Source organism: Venustampulla echinocandica (assembly GCF_003357145.1).
Source record: "Venustampulla echinocandica strain BP 5553 chromosome Unknown scaffold_3, whole genome shotgun sequence".
In the NCBI taxonomy this organism is placed as follows: Eukaryota; Fungi; Ascomycota; class Leotiomycetes; order Helotiales; family Pleuroascaceae; genus Venustampulla; species Venustampulla echinocandica.
Window position 1 is genome coordinate 713,697 of NW_022474208.1, and position 18,910 is coordinate 732,606.

General features: G+C 48.7%; 4 protein-coding genes across 4 annotated transcripts; 2 read left to right on the forward strand and 2 right to left on the reverse strand.

The window, feature by feature from the left end:
• Window positions 1-2,444: 2,444 nt before the first annotated feature.
• Window positions 2,445-7,905, reverse strand: BP5553_05860 (RING protein; the record flags this gene model as incomplete). The annotated part of the gene is made up of 5 exons (XM_032014483.1): window positions 2,445-4,753; window positions 5,349-7,471; window positions 7,522-7,634; window positions 7,713-7,779; window positions 7,862-7,905. 5 exons carry the CDS (start codon window positions 7,903-7,905, stop codon window positions 2,445-2,447), a joined length of 4,656 nt encoding a protein of 1,551 aa, XP_031869164.1.
• Window positions 7,906-8,408: 503 nt separating this feature from the next.
• On the forward strand, window positions 8,409-9,399 carry BP5553_05861 (Uncharacterized protein; the record flags this gene model as incomplete). Its single annotated transcript, XM_032014484.1, has 3 exons — window positions 8,409-8,781; window positions 8,837-9,255; window positions 9,310-9,399. 3 exons carry the CDS (start codon window positions 8,409-8,411, stop codon window positions 9,397-9,399), a joined length of 882 nt encoding a protein of 293 aa, XP_031869165.1.
• Window positions 9,400-9,774: 375 nt separating this feature from the next.
• BP5553_05862 (Multidrug efflux transporter AcrB transmembrane-containing protein) lies at window positions 9,775-13,652 on the reverse strand (the record flags this gene model as incomplete). Its single annotated transcript, XM_032014485.1, has 2 exons — window positions 9,775-13,344; window positions 13,392-13,652. The coding sequence occupies 2 exons, from the start codon at window positions 13,650-13,652 to the stop codon at window positions 9,775-9,777; spliced, it is 3,831 nt and encodes a 1,276-aa protein (XP_031869166.1).
• A 2,091-nt stretch (window positions 13,653-15,743) lies between these two features.
• Window positions 15,744-17,388, forward strand: BP5553_05863 (Nicotinamide-nucleotide adenylyltransferase; the record flags this gene model as incomplete). Its single annotated transcript, XM_032014486.1, has 10 exons — window positions 15,744-15,917; window positions 16,016-16,074; window positions 16,121-16,191; window positions 16,302-16,363; window positions 16,436-16,544; window positions 16,644-16,678; window positions 16,730-16,760; window positions 16,924-17,078; window positions 17,168-17,212; window positions 17,266-17,388. The coding sequence occupies 10 exons, from the start codon at window positions 15,744-15,746 to the stop codon at window positions 17,386-17,388; spliced, it is 864 nt and encodes a 287-aa protein (XP_031869167.1).
• Window positions 17,389-18,910: the final 1,522 nt, after the last annotated feature.

The following is an 18,910-nucleotide window of genomic DNA, read 5'->3' on the forward strand; positions in this document are numbered from 1 at the left end:
ATTGAGATCACAGAGATTTGAGACAGCAGATATAATCCACATAGTGTCGAAGATCAGGTAGGATCCTTAGAAATACTAGGAGGAAAAAAACTAACTAAAAGACCGCAGCCAAGGTATGGAGATCAATTCAGCGATGGCCGCGGTGTGGGAATATCGTCAAGGTGGTCATGTAGATACTGGTTTGGTGTTCTCAGGGCAGGTGGATATTCAGATTGCACTCAGGCAGTGGTGTTTAGGACGACTAATAGTCACAAGATCGAGTAATTAATATGATATAAGTATGGCAAGCTTAGTTGTATTCGTATTCTGTCTTAACTAGCTAGCTTCTCTCTGGTCTAGCACGCAAAGGGGAGAGTGAGATCTAGGAGCGTATATGCCCAATTGGTCCCACCTATCCACGTATCTATCTAATATAAATGAAGGAATATAGAGTCGCCCCACCACAATACTGTAGTTGGGGGTCGACTTGTTTTTGCGCCTTCCCTTTTGCTCCTGTGAAGTTAGATAATTCTTAGATACGAAATAGCATATGTGCCTTATTTATACTATAATCCGCACTAGTTTGGCTTGAAGGATATAAATTAGGCCTAGTAGAACGTAGAACAAGCTGAAACTTTATACTAAAACCCAAACTATTTTGGATAATAATAGCAAAATCTAAGGCTGATCTATAGTAGAGCGGAGAGGATGCCCCATATTGCTAACGCTGTGATATCTCGAAGTCGAGATCTTGTGCTTGGGCGCTTCGAACTAAGGACAACCAACTTGGATGCTCCACGAATCCAATTCTTAGAACTTGGAACGTGGGAGGTACTTGCACAGATTGTGTTTGTAATTGCCCAATTCGCTGAATTGTAAAACTAAATGCAACCTAATATCCAAAAATAGTCCTCTGCCCTTTTGTATTCGTGATTCCCCAATAAACAACTTTCTCTCTGTAAATATGCGCTACCAGCACCAATCTTCCTCCCCCGCATCCCATCTTCTCAACATTTTCCAGCTCTAAATTGAGTTTCCCAAGAACCTTTGCTTACGTGGGCCGACGAACATATGCTAAGAGGGCAATGGAAGAGCTTAGCGATAAAGAAAGCCCATTCATGGCAGTTGGTGCTTGTTGTGAGAGTTCGATCGGGTGCTGTAATTGTGGTATCCCTGTGGCAACCTTGTGCTAGTACGACAACGGTTGATGCACCAATAGGTGGTCAGCTCGACAAGCTCGTGTAGAAAGGCCATATTCAAGCTCAGATGCTCCTGGCGGCAATTAGTAACTAAATCAAGGAGAAGGAGAGTAGAAGAATCAAGTAGCTAGCTTACGTTTTGAGATTTACAACTTGTGGGCGAAGAGACAAACATATGTGGTTGTGTTCTTGACTGATTGAGTGAGAAGTGCCGAGCAACAGATGAGGCAGCTGTATACTTTTAATCTCGAGGAGTTTGCCGACCGACGAGCTGTACTCTTAATAGACTAAGCGAGCGGTGAGGTAGTTGTACTCTTAATAGTTTAAGTAACCGATGAGGTGGTTGTACTTTTAAAGGCGTTGAGCTTGGAGAGTTTGCCGACCGACGAGCTGTACTCTTGATAGACTAAGCGAGCGATGAGGTGGTTGTGCTCTTAATGGCCTAAGCAACCGATGAGGTGGTTGTGCCCTTAAAGGCGTTGAGCTTGGAGGGTTGTCGACCGACGAGGTGGTTACTTAACGTATGTCTGCATAGCAGCGAAGGGGAGAGAGGACTCGAAAAGAAGCTCGACGTGCCGAGGGCGGTCGGCTATGAGGTGGTTGTGCCCTTGAAGAGCGGAGCTGGTAGACAAGTTAGCAACTGGTATTTCAAGCTGGAAAGGATGCACTCTGTACTCACCACGGTGTGCTCGACGCTCAAGGCTTGCCGTTCCGCATTCCAGCTACTTTCCCATCAGTCCCAGAACCTGCGCTTGGCAGCTCTACATCTTTCGGCTAGGCGGGGGCCGTTGTCTTCGAAGAAGACGTACGCCCCGCCTAGGGATCCGATTGTCAAGATGTGGAACTGGACGCGGTCACGCAGTTTCTGGGAGCGACTGATGGTCCGGTAGGAGCGGAAAATATTGAAACCCCGCATCTCAGTGGAGTAGAAATGAGCGCTGTATTCGTAGAAATACTAGTAAATATGTCGATATAACAATATCTCGCAAACTGAGAATTGGCGTGAGGAGAGAAGAAGAGAGGAGAGAGGGGCGGGCGTTATAAACCAAAGGTCTGTTTATTGCACCTTCCCACCAACAGCTCCACGGCCTTCGTAGAGGGCAGGAACCTCCGCTGCAATGCACATACACTAGGTAGGAGGCCAAACTCAATACCGAAACCCTCACTTCACTAAAGTGTACCATATACATGAGTAACCTAATAGTGTTATAATACAAAATTGTCTGCAGACTAACCCAACGATCAATTCCACCCCCATTATTATCCTTAGATTCCAGAACTCCCGAGCACCAGCCTTCGGTTCCTCTTCATAACGGCCAGCAGCTTCTTCTCCACGGAGTCTGATTCCTTTCTTGCAGTCTGCATCGCACTCTCTGCATCGCTCAAACTTAGTAAGCTCACATTCCCTAACGGCCGACCCCCATCATCACCCGCGAAATTCGATGCCATGCCTTCCAGACCCGTAGCGGCTAGAATACCTTCCTGTGGTGGCAGCCCGGAGGAGTTATCGCTTGCGTGAGGATCGTTGCCCCATGAGAAGTTAAGATGATCGGTAGAGCGGAACATTTCGGCATCTAGGGCATTGGCGTTAAGTGCCTTTTCGAGCTGGGAGTTTGTAGAGAGTGAGGGAAGGACGTATTGATTGATGTAGCTTAGTGCTTCGTCGCGTTGTAGCTTGCTCACTGGATCAAGAGGCGCAGTACTGCCCTTGGGAGGTGGGAAGTAAGATGGCGGGCCATTGGGTACAGCGCGTCCTCCGATCAGAGTAAATCCGTTGTTAGCATGGTGTTTGGTGGAGACAAACGCGGTTGGGCTAGTCTGCTGTGAAACTTTCTCTTGGAGTTGTAGATATCTCTCTTCCTCCTCTGGGCTCAGGTAGCGGACATAGTCGCCATTAGGTGTGAGCATTATACGGTACCACAAGCCTTTGTTTTTGCGGACTGGTAGACCTGCAAGTAGCGATTCGCGGTCTTCGGAGGTAATTGTTAGCTTGTGCATCATGCTTGGCATCTCCGTTTCAAAGTTGGGATTCGGGGTGCGCGTAGGAGTTGACAGGTTCTTAAAGAAGGCGAGTTGACTTGGATCTGGAAGTTCACTATCGATGTTGAGCTGTTCGTAGACCGCTGCGGGCATGGGAAGGGATGGGGGTTTGGGAGCGGCAACTTCCTCCTTCTCGGGTTGTGCAGGTTGAGGCTCGGTCTCGGTTTTAGCTTTTGCCTTGCCACTCTCTTTGCCTTTGCCTTTCGCTTTGGCAGCAGGCTTGTTCAGTTCGACCTCGGGCTCTATCGTCTGCTTGTGCTTTTCGGGAATAGGAGGGCTGGGCGAAGCTGGGCGACTGGCAACGGGCGTTGAACCTCCAGCCGCGCTGTGGATACTCCGCTCCTTCTTTTGCTTCTTCTTTCGGCCCATGATTGGTGCAATCTCAACTTCCGGCTCGACTTTTGTAGCAGCGACCGCGGCGTCAAATTCCTTCTCCTTCTCCTTTTGAGCTTCTCGTCGCTGCTTCTTCTGCTTACTCTTTGTCGTCATCCTAACTGGTGCAGAGCCAATCTTGTTTGGTGGTGGGGAGTTTGCTCTCGACAATGACGCTGTTGTGATTGAAGCGTTATCGGAAACAGCCTCGCTGGTTGGCGTACCGGGGCGCTCTTGTCTAGACACAGAGGCAAGGCTAGGTTGTCGAGAGGGTAACAAACCAGGTGGGAAAGTAGATGTGACTGACGAAGGAGTTCCGCTTCCACCCGCTGCTGCCTCTGGTTTAACCGGAACTAGTCTTAATGTCTTTGGCACGTTTCTTGATAGTGTGGACTGAACAGACGTGGCCGATGGAGTGCTCGGCGGTAATGGAGGGAATGCCGATGAGCTGACAGAAGTCTTGGTAGGTGTATCAGGTGCAATAGTAGCCTTAGCGACAGTCTTTGTAGGCACTGAGATATTTAAAATCCCAGGCATAGGACGCTTGTCACCTTTAGGACCGGATGGCGGCGCTGACATATTACCAGGCAGGGTTGTCGTTGTCGTATTCTTACTTGTGACTGTGGTAGCCGGCTTAACAGGTTGAGATTTGCTTGAAGTAGGTGTAGCAGGGGCCTTGAGTTTAGCGCCGGCACTATCTAAAGCAGGAAAGTCTTCTGATTGAAGAGCTTGAGTCGACTGCGAGACAATGGTCTTTGAAAGACCTGTGTCCGTTGCCAGAGCTTTCACGTCTTGTTTGGCTTGGGAAGCGGATGCTGATATCGCTAGAGCGGTGTTCTCACTAGGCGCACCTTCTGGGAGTGATACGTTGGAAAGAGGAGTGGCAGTTCTTGGAATGAACGAAGAAGTACGCGATGGTGTAAACGGCGCCGAGGTAGGAACAATTTTTGATGCTAGCTTGCCTAGTGCTTCTTGTTGAGTTGGCGGTGGAGGGTGTGCATGTGGAGTATCAAAACCTGGAGGGACGGATGGCGTCGACGACCGTGATCCAACAGCATCATAGCTGGCTAGGATATGCGGCCCAAAGTCATCGGTGGTACTGTCAGCCACTAGGGCATCCACAGATAAAGTTGCCTCGTCAAGAGAGGGAAGACCTTGGTCATCTGGACATGAGATATATCAGCATCTGTCCAGGCAAAGTATGTGAAGATGATCAAATAAAGGCAACAAGGAAAAATAACTCCGCCGCCACGGACATCCGCTGGTACAGCTACAAGGATCACTTCAAAAGTCCATCATCGTCTTCGAACTTAGAGGAGGCTACTGTGTAATACAAAATTTGTAAGAATGCTATATTGACCAGCCATGTTGTTGGCTTAGGGTCGGGGACTTTAACGTACATGGAAGCGGTCCTGACGAAGACGATGATGGAGTTCTTGAAGCGACCTCTGCCTTGCCCCCCGTGCGTTAATGCTCCTAGAAATGACGCGAACGAAAACAAAAGCAATTCAATGAGATCCCCTCATTTTCCAAACGCAAATTGACGCCAATGCATCCTAAGCTTCCATCTTGGAGCTCATATGCTCGCTAAAACGAATATGTTGACCAGGCACGATGCAACGCCTTGGTAGTGTAACTGACAACACTACTCCCAAATGAAAAACAGTATATACAATCGCAAAGCCTCAAACACGCCCTTCATACATGTCTACCACCGAGTAAACCCCCCGCCATACATCATGCTAGGGTTGTACCCACCTTGAGCCTGGCTACCAAATAGTCCCTGTCCGACTCCGGCATTGCTCTGTTGCTGGTGCTGCATTCTTGCTTGCAAGATACTTGGGTCCGCAAGATCGACTAAACCACCTCCCCCAGAGGAGGAAGTGTTAGCATGTCTGTGCTTCTTTCCCTTCTTCTTCTGCTTTTGACCGAAGTCATGGAATGCTCCAGTCTGGGGACCATAGAGCGATGCCAGGAGGCCGGAAGCAGGAGCTGGAGTGGAGGAGGCAGATGGGTACTGCTGAAGAAAAGAAGGAAACATAAACTCACGCTTGCCTGTATCATGTGACTGCCCGCCACCTGCGGTTCCACGACTTCGAAGCATATCCCGCAACATCTCGCTGTTGCTGTCCTTCGCGATACCACCAAAGCCCGGACCACCCCCCATTGAACCACCGAATGCATGATTTTGACCGAACATCCCACCTCCAATAGGCGGTGTGCCTGTTGACTTGAGACCCGGAGGTGGTCCTTGAATTGAAGATCCATAGAACTGGTTCCCAGTTTGGGCGTGGCTTGTGGACGGCATCATCGAGGCTTGCTGCGCCATCAATTTTGGATTCGCTGATGGTTTGATGGATGATCCCGACGCACCCTCATTGGCGAAGCTGTAACGCGAAGACTGCCTGTTATGACCTTGTTGCTGAAAGAGTCCTGAGCTCTGACTCAATTGACTCCCTAACCCAGGTGTGAACTGGTCCATAAAGCTAGACTGAGGTTGACTCGAGTTTAGCAAAAGTAGCTGTTGTTGCTGTTGAGGCGTCAACGTGCGACCATTTATGGAGGTCAGATTGTTCAAGTTGCGAGGGAAATTTCCAACACCAGGGCCCACTGGTCCGTTATTTGTCCGCTGGATTGGGAGTTGCGCGCTTGGTCGTCGCTGGAATCCTTGAGGGACCTCACGGCCACCGTCTCTATCCTCCGGCTCGCCTCCAAGTTGCAAACTACCACTTTCCGGTTCCTCTTCTTCTGCGGGTTCCGCGACAGACCGCAATTCATTTTGTGATTCCTGGTCAATATGAAGTCTGGCTTCTTCCTCTTGATGCTTTCTAGCTCTTCGTTTCTCACCACCATGGTCGTCGAATAGTGGCGGAAACGTCGATGACAGGGGGCTGTCCTCTGTTGTATTTCGAAGCGGGAATGATAGAGATGGCGAGTTGATCGACTTCAAGAGGTCCACTAGAATCAGGTTTCTTTGCGGGCGTGGCGATTCATTTGATGCTGCGACATCCGAGCTTGAAGCGGGGTCTTGGATTTCAGATTCAGGTTCCTGATCGAGGACTGCTGATTCCTCGGCAACCTCTACAGTAGCAGGCATTGCGTGCGATACAGCAGGACTTGATGCAGCACCACTTGTTGCATGGCTCCCTCTCCGGCTACGTTGTTGGATGCCCCTGTTCGCCCAGCTTGCAGAAGAGGGCAGCGCCGAACCATCGCCACTGTCTGAGCCGTCCTTACTCGATTCGCGGTTCATGGACTGCGCAGCAGCGGTAACTGGTTGTACCTGTTGGAGAGGGGCCGCCACTGTAGCAGCTTGTCGGGAGGAAGATGCCATGGCTGGTAGGGGACGTTGAGTATTAACGCTGTTGATGGACGATAAATCTTGCCGCGAGTAGCTGTCATCGTTGTCGCCGGGTTCATGGAGAAACATGCATTGCTTATTGGTACATGTTTCATTCCGAAGATAGGCGGAGCAGTATTTCGTGGTTCCTAATTGTGCTCGTAGAATCCGATCACCGTTCTGAGAGCCGTTGACCGCTGCGATACACCTCGCAGCGTCATCCTTTCGAGCAAAAGTAACGTAGACCCCGAGTCCTTGTGAACTTTGTGTCGGATCGCCCTGTTTGGATTTGCTGACGACGATCTTAATGATTTTACCATATTGGCCGAAATATTTGTCCCCTCGGAGTGTTTGCAGTATCTCATCGTCTCGTATGGCAGGGCTGAGGCCAACAACGTAAACCAAGTTTTTCTGTACAACGCGAAGACCCGATAAGTGCTTTCGGTTAAGACTCTCGACCTCCCGCTTTTGTGCCTCCTTCTGCCGTTGTTCTGCCTTCTTCTTGGCGTTCTTTTGGATGTTGGCTTTGAACTGTGCAATTCTACTCGAGGGGTAAGCGGGAGAACGGGGTTCTAGATAAAGGGCACTTACTCCTCAGGTGTGACAACTTTCCACTCTATGGTCTTCTCATCATAAGGTCTTCGACAGGCGGGGCATAGACCGTTCATGTTATTCTTGATGTTGTTGAAACAGAACTGGCACACCTGTGACATGGGCAAGTATCAGCGGCTATTCCCAGCGGGGGGGGAGGGAGCAAGGCGCCGGAGGACTGAAAAGCTTACCTGGTATCCGCAAGGACATGGCCGAAAGTTCTTGTCGGAAAGATCGAACTCTTCGACGCAAAGGGGGCTAATCGCACTTGAGGTCAGCAAAGCGTCCAAACCGAGCTTCGGGGGTCGGCTTCCACCATCCAGAGACAGAGAGGGCATACCAGGAGTCATCATCTTCGTCGATGAAGCTATCTTGAGGAGCCATAGTGGAGGTTGTGGCGAGTGCTAAGCGCTCTGGGGGCGTCAAGATCGGAGCGATGGAAACGGGGAGGCGGCGCGTGAGAACTCTGTCTTGGGCGCGTCCGGGGGAGAAGTCGTGGGGTTATATTAAGTATCGGTATTAAGAAAGCTGGCGGTTGAATAGGCAACCCGTGGACCTTGAGCAAGCACTGCGTGGGTATCTTGAGAAGGAAAAGGCGTTGACGTGAAAGTGCAATGAAAGGATGATGGTGTTCGAGATGTTGGGCGAGGGAAGTCAACTTCTGGCGATTCGAAATGGCACTTTGCAGCTAACCCGTTGTGGCTAGCGCAGCCACTCTACACCTCAGCGAGTCCGGCGAGTCAATGAGCCAATGATGATTCAGCATTTGCAAGTCAGAGGCGAGCTTGCTTTGGACTTCAACCTCAGTCAAGGAGCAAGAGAGCACTGCATTTGCGCGTCTGCTCACTGCAATTGCAATTGGCACCACAACAGCAGACCCCCCAACCATGGCCATGAGGGTTTCGAATCGCCGGGTGCTGGCCTCGGCATTGAGCTCCAGCAGGAATACCCTCGTCCGTCGCAATGAGGCGAATGTGCGGTGCTTCACCTCGACCCGCAGTGCCCGAGAGGTTTATGTCTCTCCAGACCAGCCAAGAACGCGAGCATTTCCGCGAACACCAGACCCTCCAGCAGGAATTCATGCGAAGCTCGTCAATCCCGCCGACAAGTATGCGGCGAAGGCTGACGACTTGCACAAATACGGACAGTGGCTCATGGGCTGTTTGCCAAAATACATCCAGCAGTTCTCTGTGTGGAAGGACGAGCTGGTTATCTACATCCCTCCATCTGGCGTGATTCCGGTGTTTTCATTCCTTAAATGTGAGTTCTCGAGACTTCCAGATATTCGATTGCGCAGAGTGCTGATAATTGATAGATAATACCTCTGCCGAGTTTACGCAAGTCTCTGACATCACTGCGGTCGACTTCCCTACCCGAGACCAGCGATTCGAGGTCGTGTATAACATGCTGAGCGTCCGCCATAACTCCCGAATCCGCGTCAAGACATACGCAGACGAAGCATCCCCAGTGCCTAGCATCACAAGTCTGTATGACGGCGCGAATTGGTTCGAGCGAGAGGTCTATGATCTCTTTGGCGTCTTTTTCGTCGACCACCCAGATCTGCGACGTATCATGACCGATTACGGTTTCGATGGCCATCCATTGCGGAAAGATTTCCCTCTGACGGGATATACGGAGCTTCGGTATGACGAAGAGAAGAAGCGGATTGTTGTCGAGCCATTGGAGCTGACTCAGGCGTTCCGGAACTTCGAGGGTGGAAGCGCGGCGTGGGAGGTATGTATTCCTTATTATATTTTTTTACACTGAATGGAGACTAATATCTTGCAGCAAGTTGGACCTGGTGTCGACAGAAAGCCAGATACGTTCAAGTTGCCAACGCCGAAACCAGAAGAAAAGAAGGAAGAACCCAAAAAATAGATTCGATGATCGTTTATCTGTACATAAACTCTGTTACTATACAAACATCTTGTTTGAACTAAACATGCGCGCAAATTCATGGTGCCTGAGGTAAACTGATACGGTTGCTCATACGGTGAAGCCTCGATTGCAGGCTTCCAATAATGAACTAACCACTACGCTCCAATGTCAATGTCCCCAAGGCTTTATGTTCAACGCACTCGCCTCTTGTCCCGCCGAAACATTAGAATAAACAAGAAAGATTTATGATTTTATAAAGTATATAATCCTCGTATACGTAGCACCCCCTCAAAAAATAACCATGCACCGACACCTACCTATTTATATACAGGGACCTGCCACAGATAACTTATGCTAGGCCAAAAACCAAAACACCTAATAATCATAATCCGAATCATCATCATCTAGCAAAAGTGCCCTGCGGCGACTTGTTAAATCCTCCTCCAATCCCCCATCGCTCTCAGGATCAACATACCCCTCCCCACCAAATAAACTCAATACCACAGGCAAGAACACAAGGGCGTGTGTAGCAGCAAAAACCACAAGCGCGAGCCAAATTCTAAAATAATAAATCTCAAAAATCTTACTCCTGGTAAAAGCAAGGACGAAAACACCCAGGAGTTTAGTGATGGTGATGCCGGAGAAGACGGATCCCCCTACGTTAACTAGCGCTGTCCAAACTCTGGCGTCACGGCCGCGAAATTTGTTCTTTACCCGTTGCATGACGGTGCGGGAGGGGAACATGAATGCTCGGGCGATGTGGGCGCAAAATTCGACACCGATGCCGACGCAGATGACAAGATTGACTAGAGAAACGGCGTTCAAGGAGACGTTAAATACAGCCATGGTGCCGATAATGTCGACGACTATCATGATGACTGTGATTGTGACGATGATGCCTGTTTTTACAGAACCTAGGAGGATTGATGAGATGACAAGGATCATGGCCAGTGCTGATCCGAGTAAGGTTGCTGTTAAGCGGACTATTGTGGAATACTGGTTGAAGAAAATGTAGAACACGCTATATGGGAAGACTTCTATTCCAGTACTCTCTTTCAGCCCGTCGGAAATTCTTCTTGCGGACGCATAGGCTGCAATAAAGTCTTCTTGGCTGCGAAGAGGTGTATGACTGGAACGGAAATGACTCGCAGGAATAGTCTCGCGATCCGAATCAATGACGAGAGCATCGGCGTATGAAGCCTGTCCTCCAAGGGGGCAATCCTCGTCTGTGGGCGACGACACCCACTTCCGGAGATAGTGAATAAACTCCCCACCCTCCGGCATACCAGAAAGCGTGATATTCCATGCCGGATCACGTTCCGAGAAGCATGGCTTGCCATTCTCCACACAACAGGATTCGAGTTGAGGATCTAGCCAGCGGAAGTAGTCATCGATCCAGTTAGCAGGCGTCGAAGCAATGTATGATACATCTGGCCTTTTTCGCTCTTGCTCTAGAACGTTGGTTAGCGATTCTTGCTGGCAAGTGGTGAAACGTGAGCAAAGCTGCTGCTGGTGTATCCGCTCTGTAACGTTCAGCTCACGGGTGACGAAGTAGACCGGAGGCCCTGACTCAAAGTAATCATATAAGTCATTGAAATATGGGATCAAGTATGAGCCATCTGGGATTGCAACCCTCTGGTCCAACCCAAGGGCGATTCTTGGCATTAATGAAACGGCGGCTGCAAAAATCCCCAGAAATATGACCACTATCGCTGCTTTCATCTTCTTTCCAAGAAGCGCAGGAGCGTAAGACTTCCTGATGAACTGCTGGAGGCGACCTTCTTCGTGACCTTCGTAAGATCTAACATATTCATTCCTGTTCGACTGACCAAGCTGAATGCCAGCACTCTTGAGTCGGATACAGGGGAAACAGTCCGCTCGGTGGTCTTCCACGCGTCTTTGGTTGAGAGCTAGGACTGACACAAACATTGTAACCTGCAACAATGCATTGATGAACACCGCGCCGGCAGCATAGATGGCAAAGTTCCTAACGGCAGGCATACCCACGAATGCTCCCAAGGCGAAGGCAATCGTTTCCGTAGTTGCTGAAAGAAGGATGGATGGACCCATACGGCCTAGAGCTTTTGCGATACGGTATTCCACGGTATCATCAGGATGGCTGATGTTCACTCGTTCAAACTCGTGCACAATGAGGAAGATGTTATCAACGCCGACTGCTAGAACAATGAAAGGGATAACCTCCGCTATAATCAGGGTCACTTTAATCCCAGCGAAAGAGAATAACCCGACAGATGCCGAGATAGACATGAGCACAATCAGGATCCCTATGACTCCCAGGGAAAATTTAGACTCCACAAGGAAGCGAGCTGGGTGTCCAAACATTGATCGTAAAGATAGAGTCGTGGAACCAAGCGCTAGAGATGCGTAGAAGAACATGATAACGTAACTTATCACGATAATCTTGGCATCTGTGTTGGTAGACTTGTTAAGTTCTTCTTCCAAGCTGATCTCCGTGTTAAAAGATAGCCTCAGGCCACGATCCTTTGCCTCGGTCTCTAATCCAAGTAGCATCGATTTTAGGGACGCCTCCCAGTCCATCGCCCTTGCAACTTCTGCGGAGTCTTCTGCAGCGTTGTTTAGAACCCAGGTTATAATAATGGCCGGAGAGTCGGCGGCGTCATCGGAGTCCTTATTACCGCCGAGCACCAGTTTAGGATCGATGGGTTGGTGGAATTTTGGGAGACAGTTGACAGGAGAGTCAACACACGATTGGAGTTTCCCTTTCCATGTGGCTGGCCTGACCTTTTTGTCGTCGTTCCCAAAGTATGCCGCCACTGACTGTACGACACATGCATCTCCAGTAGGGTTGAAGCAAACATCATCCAAGGAGGCTCCAGTTGATTCCCCAGTCAACCTGCTGACACGGTCTTCGACTTCAATCCACCATTTTAGCGTTTCATAGCTTAGGACCGGCCCTGGACCTTCTGGATTGGTATCATTTATTAAGAATACCTGCTCGGTGCGGTAAAATGGGCCAAAGTTCTTGTCGAAGAATGCCTTTTCTTGAGCTGCAGCAGATGTTGGGCTAACCCAAAGTCGAGCTGGGTTAGTCTCGATTTCAAATCGAAGCCATCCCAGGCTAAGTATTCCAACGAAAAGGATGCTGATGGAAATAGTGATGGCCGGGAATTTGGCCGCAATGTAGCCTAACCGACCGAATGCACTGTCGCAGACAGTGTTAATGAAATAACTTTTCTGCGGCCGATCGTACATGGCATTGTTATGGATCATGTCCTCTTCGTCCTCATCATCGCTAGGAGCAGCGTCTTGGAGGAGTCGTAGACGCTCGCTTTTGCGGCGTGCGTGTTTGGCCCAGGCGGTGTGACCCGAAACTGCCGTGGCAAGCAAAGTCAGAAACACTCCGTATGTCAGAATGGCTCCGAAGGAAAGACACGGTAGCACCCCGACATGACATGAATGTGCCTCCGTAACCTCAGGAAGTTTAGGGCAGACAGATGAACAATCAACACAGGCGCATCTGAACGCTTCGTCCTCATCATTACAACTCTTCGGGGCCATGTCTAGCGGACCCAATCCTCTCTCCGGATAATCCGCCGGTCTTGGAAAATTAATTTGAAATGGCGAGCCAAAGGGTGGGTTCTTTTTCCCCAAAAATGCTAAGAATGCAGTGTAGTTTTTCGCACCGCCACCTATAAAGGTCATGGAATTGCTGTTTGTCGGTCCGAACTTAACGTCTTTGCAACTATCGTAGAAGCCGGATCCATACTCGTCAGAAATTAGTTGGTCCAACTCAGTCACCATATATTTATCCTTCTTCTTCTCAGCTTGTGTTACGTTGATAAAGAGAGATTGGTCTGGAGAGCAGGTGAAGGTGCAGAACATGTTGTAGAAGTTGTCCTTGCATGCTGGGCAGGAGGATATGAAGGCATTCGCCTTTTTGAGATTGTCGGAGAGCGTATTGAGCTAAATAGCATCAGTACAGGCAGCGGTACGGATCACCTAATAATTACCTGGTCTCCCTCACAGCATACTGGGCCAGTACTCCATTTCGGCCCGCACATCTCCACCAGCTGCTTTCTCACAGCATCTTCTGGTTCTCGCGCAAGTCCATTATCTGGGCAGGGCAGATCGGGCCCAAAAAAGCCTTGTTTCCCACAACCCCCGCGTATTGCGCATCTCCCGGCCTCGTGCTTGGGCGTGTATGCCTCTCCCAATACCAGTGTCGCAGCGAGGGAGCCTGCGACAACTGCCGAGTGCCAGAGGCGCCTCATGTTTGCGTAAAAGCGTCGGCCAGCGCCGCAATACTAGTCAAAATGGCGGTCGCCCTCGTGTGTAGTCGAAACACAAAGGTACCCGGATTCCTGAGAACAAATAGATGGGTGCGGTCGTGAGGTTGATGTTGTGTTGTTAGTCGTTGCGTCGCTGATCAAGGACGGCGACGAGACGACAGGGTTCACAGCGATGCTGTCATACGCCACGGCACCTCCCGTGGGGTTCATGCCTGGGGCCTGGATTCGGAATCAAGCCTAAGTAATATGCTCTATCAATCTCCAGAATAATTCGCTATTCGTATCTACATAGCTGTAGGAATATAATCAATGCTCTGCTTTAAGTACATCACGGTAACAAGTTTGACAACGTCATATTTAAGTTAGGGCGTTAAAAATTGGCGTAATTCTCGGCACCTGAATACCTTCAAGTTATGGTCGGAAGGCGGGTTTCGAGACGATTACATGATAATCCCCCTAGAATACGAACTTGTATATGCCTTAACTAAGCTGCAACACTGACGTGTGACCGAGAAGGTGTTTCTGAGCCGAATTATAAGCTTACTGGAAATAAGGGTTTTAGCCACTTGTAATATTACTAATTATTCTATAGAACTAAGCTATGAGTAAATTGTAAAATGTGTCTAATATAGAATTCCATTACTTACATTAGCTTTAGCTTTAGCGTCTTTAAGTAGTTAATAATGCGCATACATCTAGAACAAACAGAGCGAAAACACGTAACTTAAAGCTATCAATTACTAATAAATGATCGATGATACTCAAGTCTTCCGACGCCGGTATGCTCCGTAAGTCCACGGCAATGGTGTGTTATTATCGTAGGCATAAAACGAATCCCCCAGAAGCGCCCCAACTCCCTGGCGCGTCTTCACTGTCTCGAATGAATTTCCTCCTGCTATTATTAGTAGTTTCCAACAAAGCTTGTGCTATGGGACCAACTTGAAATAGAGCCTCTACCTAGGTCTGGTGTGGTTCCGATGGGTGCTCGGGATGGGGCCGATGGAGTCGCACATCTATCGAGAATGCCTTTTTCTTCCGTCCGCAAGGACCTAAATCTACAGTGAATGTTCCGAGACACCGTTCACATGCTAGCATACTATTGCCAGGAAATATGAGGTGAATTCACGATAGAACCCATCATCTACGAGGTAGCTGTCGACACGAGAATCGTCCTTGACGCCTAAAATCCCCTCCGGAGCCTGCATCTTCTGAGGCTGGACCTATCTAGCCGGGAACTGATCGAATCTCGCAAGGCATCTAGATGTATGTAGCTTTGGTGGCTGTATCTTGTATATTTTAATAGTACAAGTAATACTTGTCGGCTTTATGCTTCGTGGTACGAATTTGCCACCACCGGCAACCTACTTAGACCAATAGCGCACATCTCGACATAATAATAAAGCCGTTGGACATCCTGAACTTTTGAAAGAGCGTCTTTCCAGCGACCTTGGGTCTTTATTAGTGGCTTTAGGTCCACTTGTCCGAAAACCATTTACGGAGCAAGGGACAACGTATTTAGAGAAAGAATCCTTAAAGAAGCTTGACCCGTCCAAGCGACGACCCGTTGGTCCTAGAGGTACATAGTCCGTCGTAGTGTTCCGTAGTGCATTTTATGTATCTTTTGCCCCGCAGTCCCAGTTTGCGCACGGCCGAGGAGGGGTTTTGGTTTTGAATGTCGTGCTTGGCCTCAATAAGAGGTCCTTAGCCTCCGCAGATCGCTACTCGAGGGCTTGGTGACTCTACAAAGCGTTGCCTCATGCGAAGTATTCTCAACTACAACTACAACTATACCTACGCCTACACCTGCAACCACAACTACAACACAAGCTAATGAAACTATTTCAAGCATAATCTCAATCGCCCCCCTCTCTCTTCCTCCTCTCTCCCCTCCTCGCCGCTACGTTTACCTCTATCAAACTACGATATTCCACTCTGCGCATCTCGCGCTTAGTCCGAGCACCTTGTCGCCCACATTCGTTCCTTGCCTCTGCGAACGACATCAGCAGGCGGCAGCATCGTGGGAATCCCATTATCGCTCCCGCTCGATCAATCAACCCCGAGTATATCCTCTCGATGGCGTCGGATCTGCCAGCCCACTCTGTAGCGTCGCAGACGCTGGAAACTTACACGTTCCCCCACTCACGCCTCCGATTAACCCAATCCAATCCCGACAGACAAGGCCTGATACTGGTGGCACCGGGCTCCTACTCTCCCATCACCCACTTGCATCTTCGGATGTTTGAGATGGTAAGGGCTCCAGGCAACCCCTCTTATCCTCGTTGCTGCGTTACTGGGTTGCTCTCAAGTCATAGTTGGAAACGAACGCTGACCACCGGGTCTTTTAGGCTGCCGACTTTGCCAAGTTCAATACGGAATTCGAGCTTTTGGGGGGATACATATCACCGTAAGGATACGGAATTCTAGCATAGGCAAAGCTAACTCTCGGGCAGTGTGGGAGATGCATATAAGAAGAAAGGCCTTGCCCCCGCCGGCGATCGACTTCGGATGTGCGAATTAGCAGGTCAGCAATCACTGTGTTGGATCCTAAAATCTATCTGGAGGCCATGCGACCGTGTTTCACTGCGCATACCTCTCTCGGCCTCTGATCAGAGGGCTAATTATTTTGAGCAGTCGACGAAACTAGCAATTGGTTAATGGTTGATCCCTGGGAAGCGTTGCATACAGAATACATGGTCCGTATTCCAGAGAGTTATTCCATGGCAGGAATCCAGATGAATAAGTGCTCACTCTGACTCTCTAAATAGCCCACGGCGGTAGTTCTTGATCACTTTGAGCATGAGATAAATGAGGTATTAGGCGGTGCGGTAATGCCAGATGGCACACACCGTCATATACAGATTGCACTCCTCGCAGGTTCGTGTCTCCGTCAAATCATGCTAGCTACATACTACTTCCGCCCGATACTTTCAACGCTACCTTGATGGAGAAATTTGAGTGCTAACACGTGCACAGGAAGTGACTTGATAATGACGATGGGTACTCCCGGGGTATGCTTTATATATTCTCCCTTATTAGAGATATAGAGCTGACTTTACCAGGTTTGGAGTGAGAATGATCTAGAGCACATCCGTAAGTAGAATTTGAGCTCCACTACATTCCACTTTCTTATTCTCGGAGAACCCCTGGTGCACCTGCCACCTACTCTCTTGATACGCTACAAAGCAGTCTATTTTAATCATTGATTTTGCCTCTACATGCAATCTGGAATAGTCAAAAACTGACCCCTTCATAGTGGGCCGTTACGGGGCGTTCTGCATCGAGCGTTCAGGGACAGACACTGCAGAGGCTATTTCGAGTCTTGAGAAGTTCAAGGACAACATTTACGTGATTCAGCAACTCATAGCGAATGATGTGAGCAGTACGAAGATCAGGTTATTCTTGAGAAGAGTAAGAACTGCCCGCTCCTAGACTACAAGATGGTTATATGAGATGGCCTTGCTTGATATCTTGAACCCGTACTGATGCTCAGATATTAGGAAATGAGCGTGGCATACCTTATACCTTCTCCAGTTATTCGATACGTATGTTTAGTCACTCCCTTTAACCTACTTCCTTGGCCCTAACGAGTCCATAGATCGAGGAACATGGACTCTATAAAGACGACGCAGCGTCGATCAAGGAAAAGGAGAAGTCGAAAGGCAAGGAAATCTCGGGCCGAGCATCTCCAGCCATTTGCAGCTCTGAATCAAAGAGCTAGTGAGTGTATATTTCTCACGACATTTATCATTTGCCATGCGGCTTTATACGGCATTGGAAACAAACCCGAAAACAGAAATTTCGTCCAGCACCAAGGAGAGGCTTCCCCTGCCTCTTGCTGGGCTGGGGGCACGCCGGTTACGCTCATCACCCCTGTCAGGAATCTGGGAGTTGTGTGGTTTTTTTGTCCCTAGATCTCTTACTACGATGTACTGTTTACTTCGGCGGGCGGACGCTAATGAATGCATACTGGAGTGGGTGTAACCTCCACATTAGAAAGGTGGGAGATGGGAGGTGGGGCGGCTATAGATGGACAAGAACCAACTACATGTACCGAGAGTTGTATCTCCACGGATCAACTTATAGAAGCCAGAGAAATCCAAGTTTGAGAAGATGACTTTTGCTAGCGGGTTAGCTAGCTAGAGCACATTTACAGAGCGCATGATCTGTCCTATAGGAACTCTAGCAGTTCCCTCACCTTGGATTTCTTTACTGTCGCCTGTTGAAGCTCGACGCGCTTGAACTTTGGCAAACCTCCTTCACTGTAAGGTAGGCGGAAGTGCCCTAATTTCATCTTTTAGGAGTCCGCAGGAATACAGTCGTTAAATTTATGTTGGTGGTCGTTTCTGCACATTGGCAATTTGGGAGCTACTTCGCGATGCAAAATCTTGGCCGAATAAGTGGATTTTAAATTTTTGTCCTGGATATTGCCCGTGTGAGCAACCAGATTAGTAGCTGATCAATACCAAAGGATGGTCCTGTTAAGAAGTTAATATCTTTTCGCAAGTTTTATCTCCTAAATATATCGTTCAGGAACTATTAGGCACCACTATGTATAATATGACTTGTTTGGCTCCATCAAGAGACCAGAGCTGGGATTCTAAATATAGTTACAAATCTACTCTACTTTTATATCCCACTTGTATCCTTCACTCGATTTGACCTATATTTGAATATATGATGTCTATATAAACAACTTCAGGTTATACATACTAGTAGTCTGGTATATCAGCAGTAGCAGCACATCTTCTTCGGTGCAGGCTTTCGCGAATTTGCAGAGTCCCGCCTTTGTTAATTTACGAAAGTAGTAAACTGGAGGAAACACACAAGGATTTATGTGTGACTTCCTATCTAGGATACCACGATATCAACAAGTGCGGCACGCCAATTAACATAGCAATAAGCTACTGCGTGTTTTAACGCTGGAAGAGTTGTATTGTAGGCAGACTAGGTTGTGATCCAGCCAGCTTTAATAGTAGATCCAGGGTTACCATGATATGGTGATCAAATGACAGCTTGATTAGGAATGACAGAAGTGATATTATTAGTGGGGTCTAATATGACAGTGAAGTATTTACATGACAAAGAAAATAAGACTTTGTCTGTTGACTTGGAGTCTACTGGCTGAGCTAGTCGTTGTTGCAAGGCCGTGGGGTGGATACTATTGTAAAATCAAGAATAAATGTACTTCGTAGAGGAATTTCGGACTCGATTATTGCTAGCTATGTACCTAAGTTGAGATG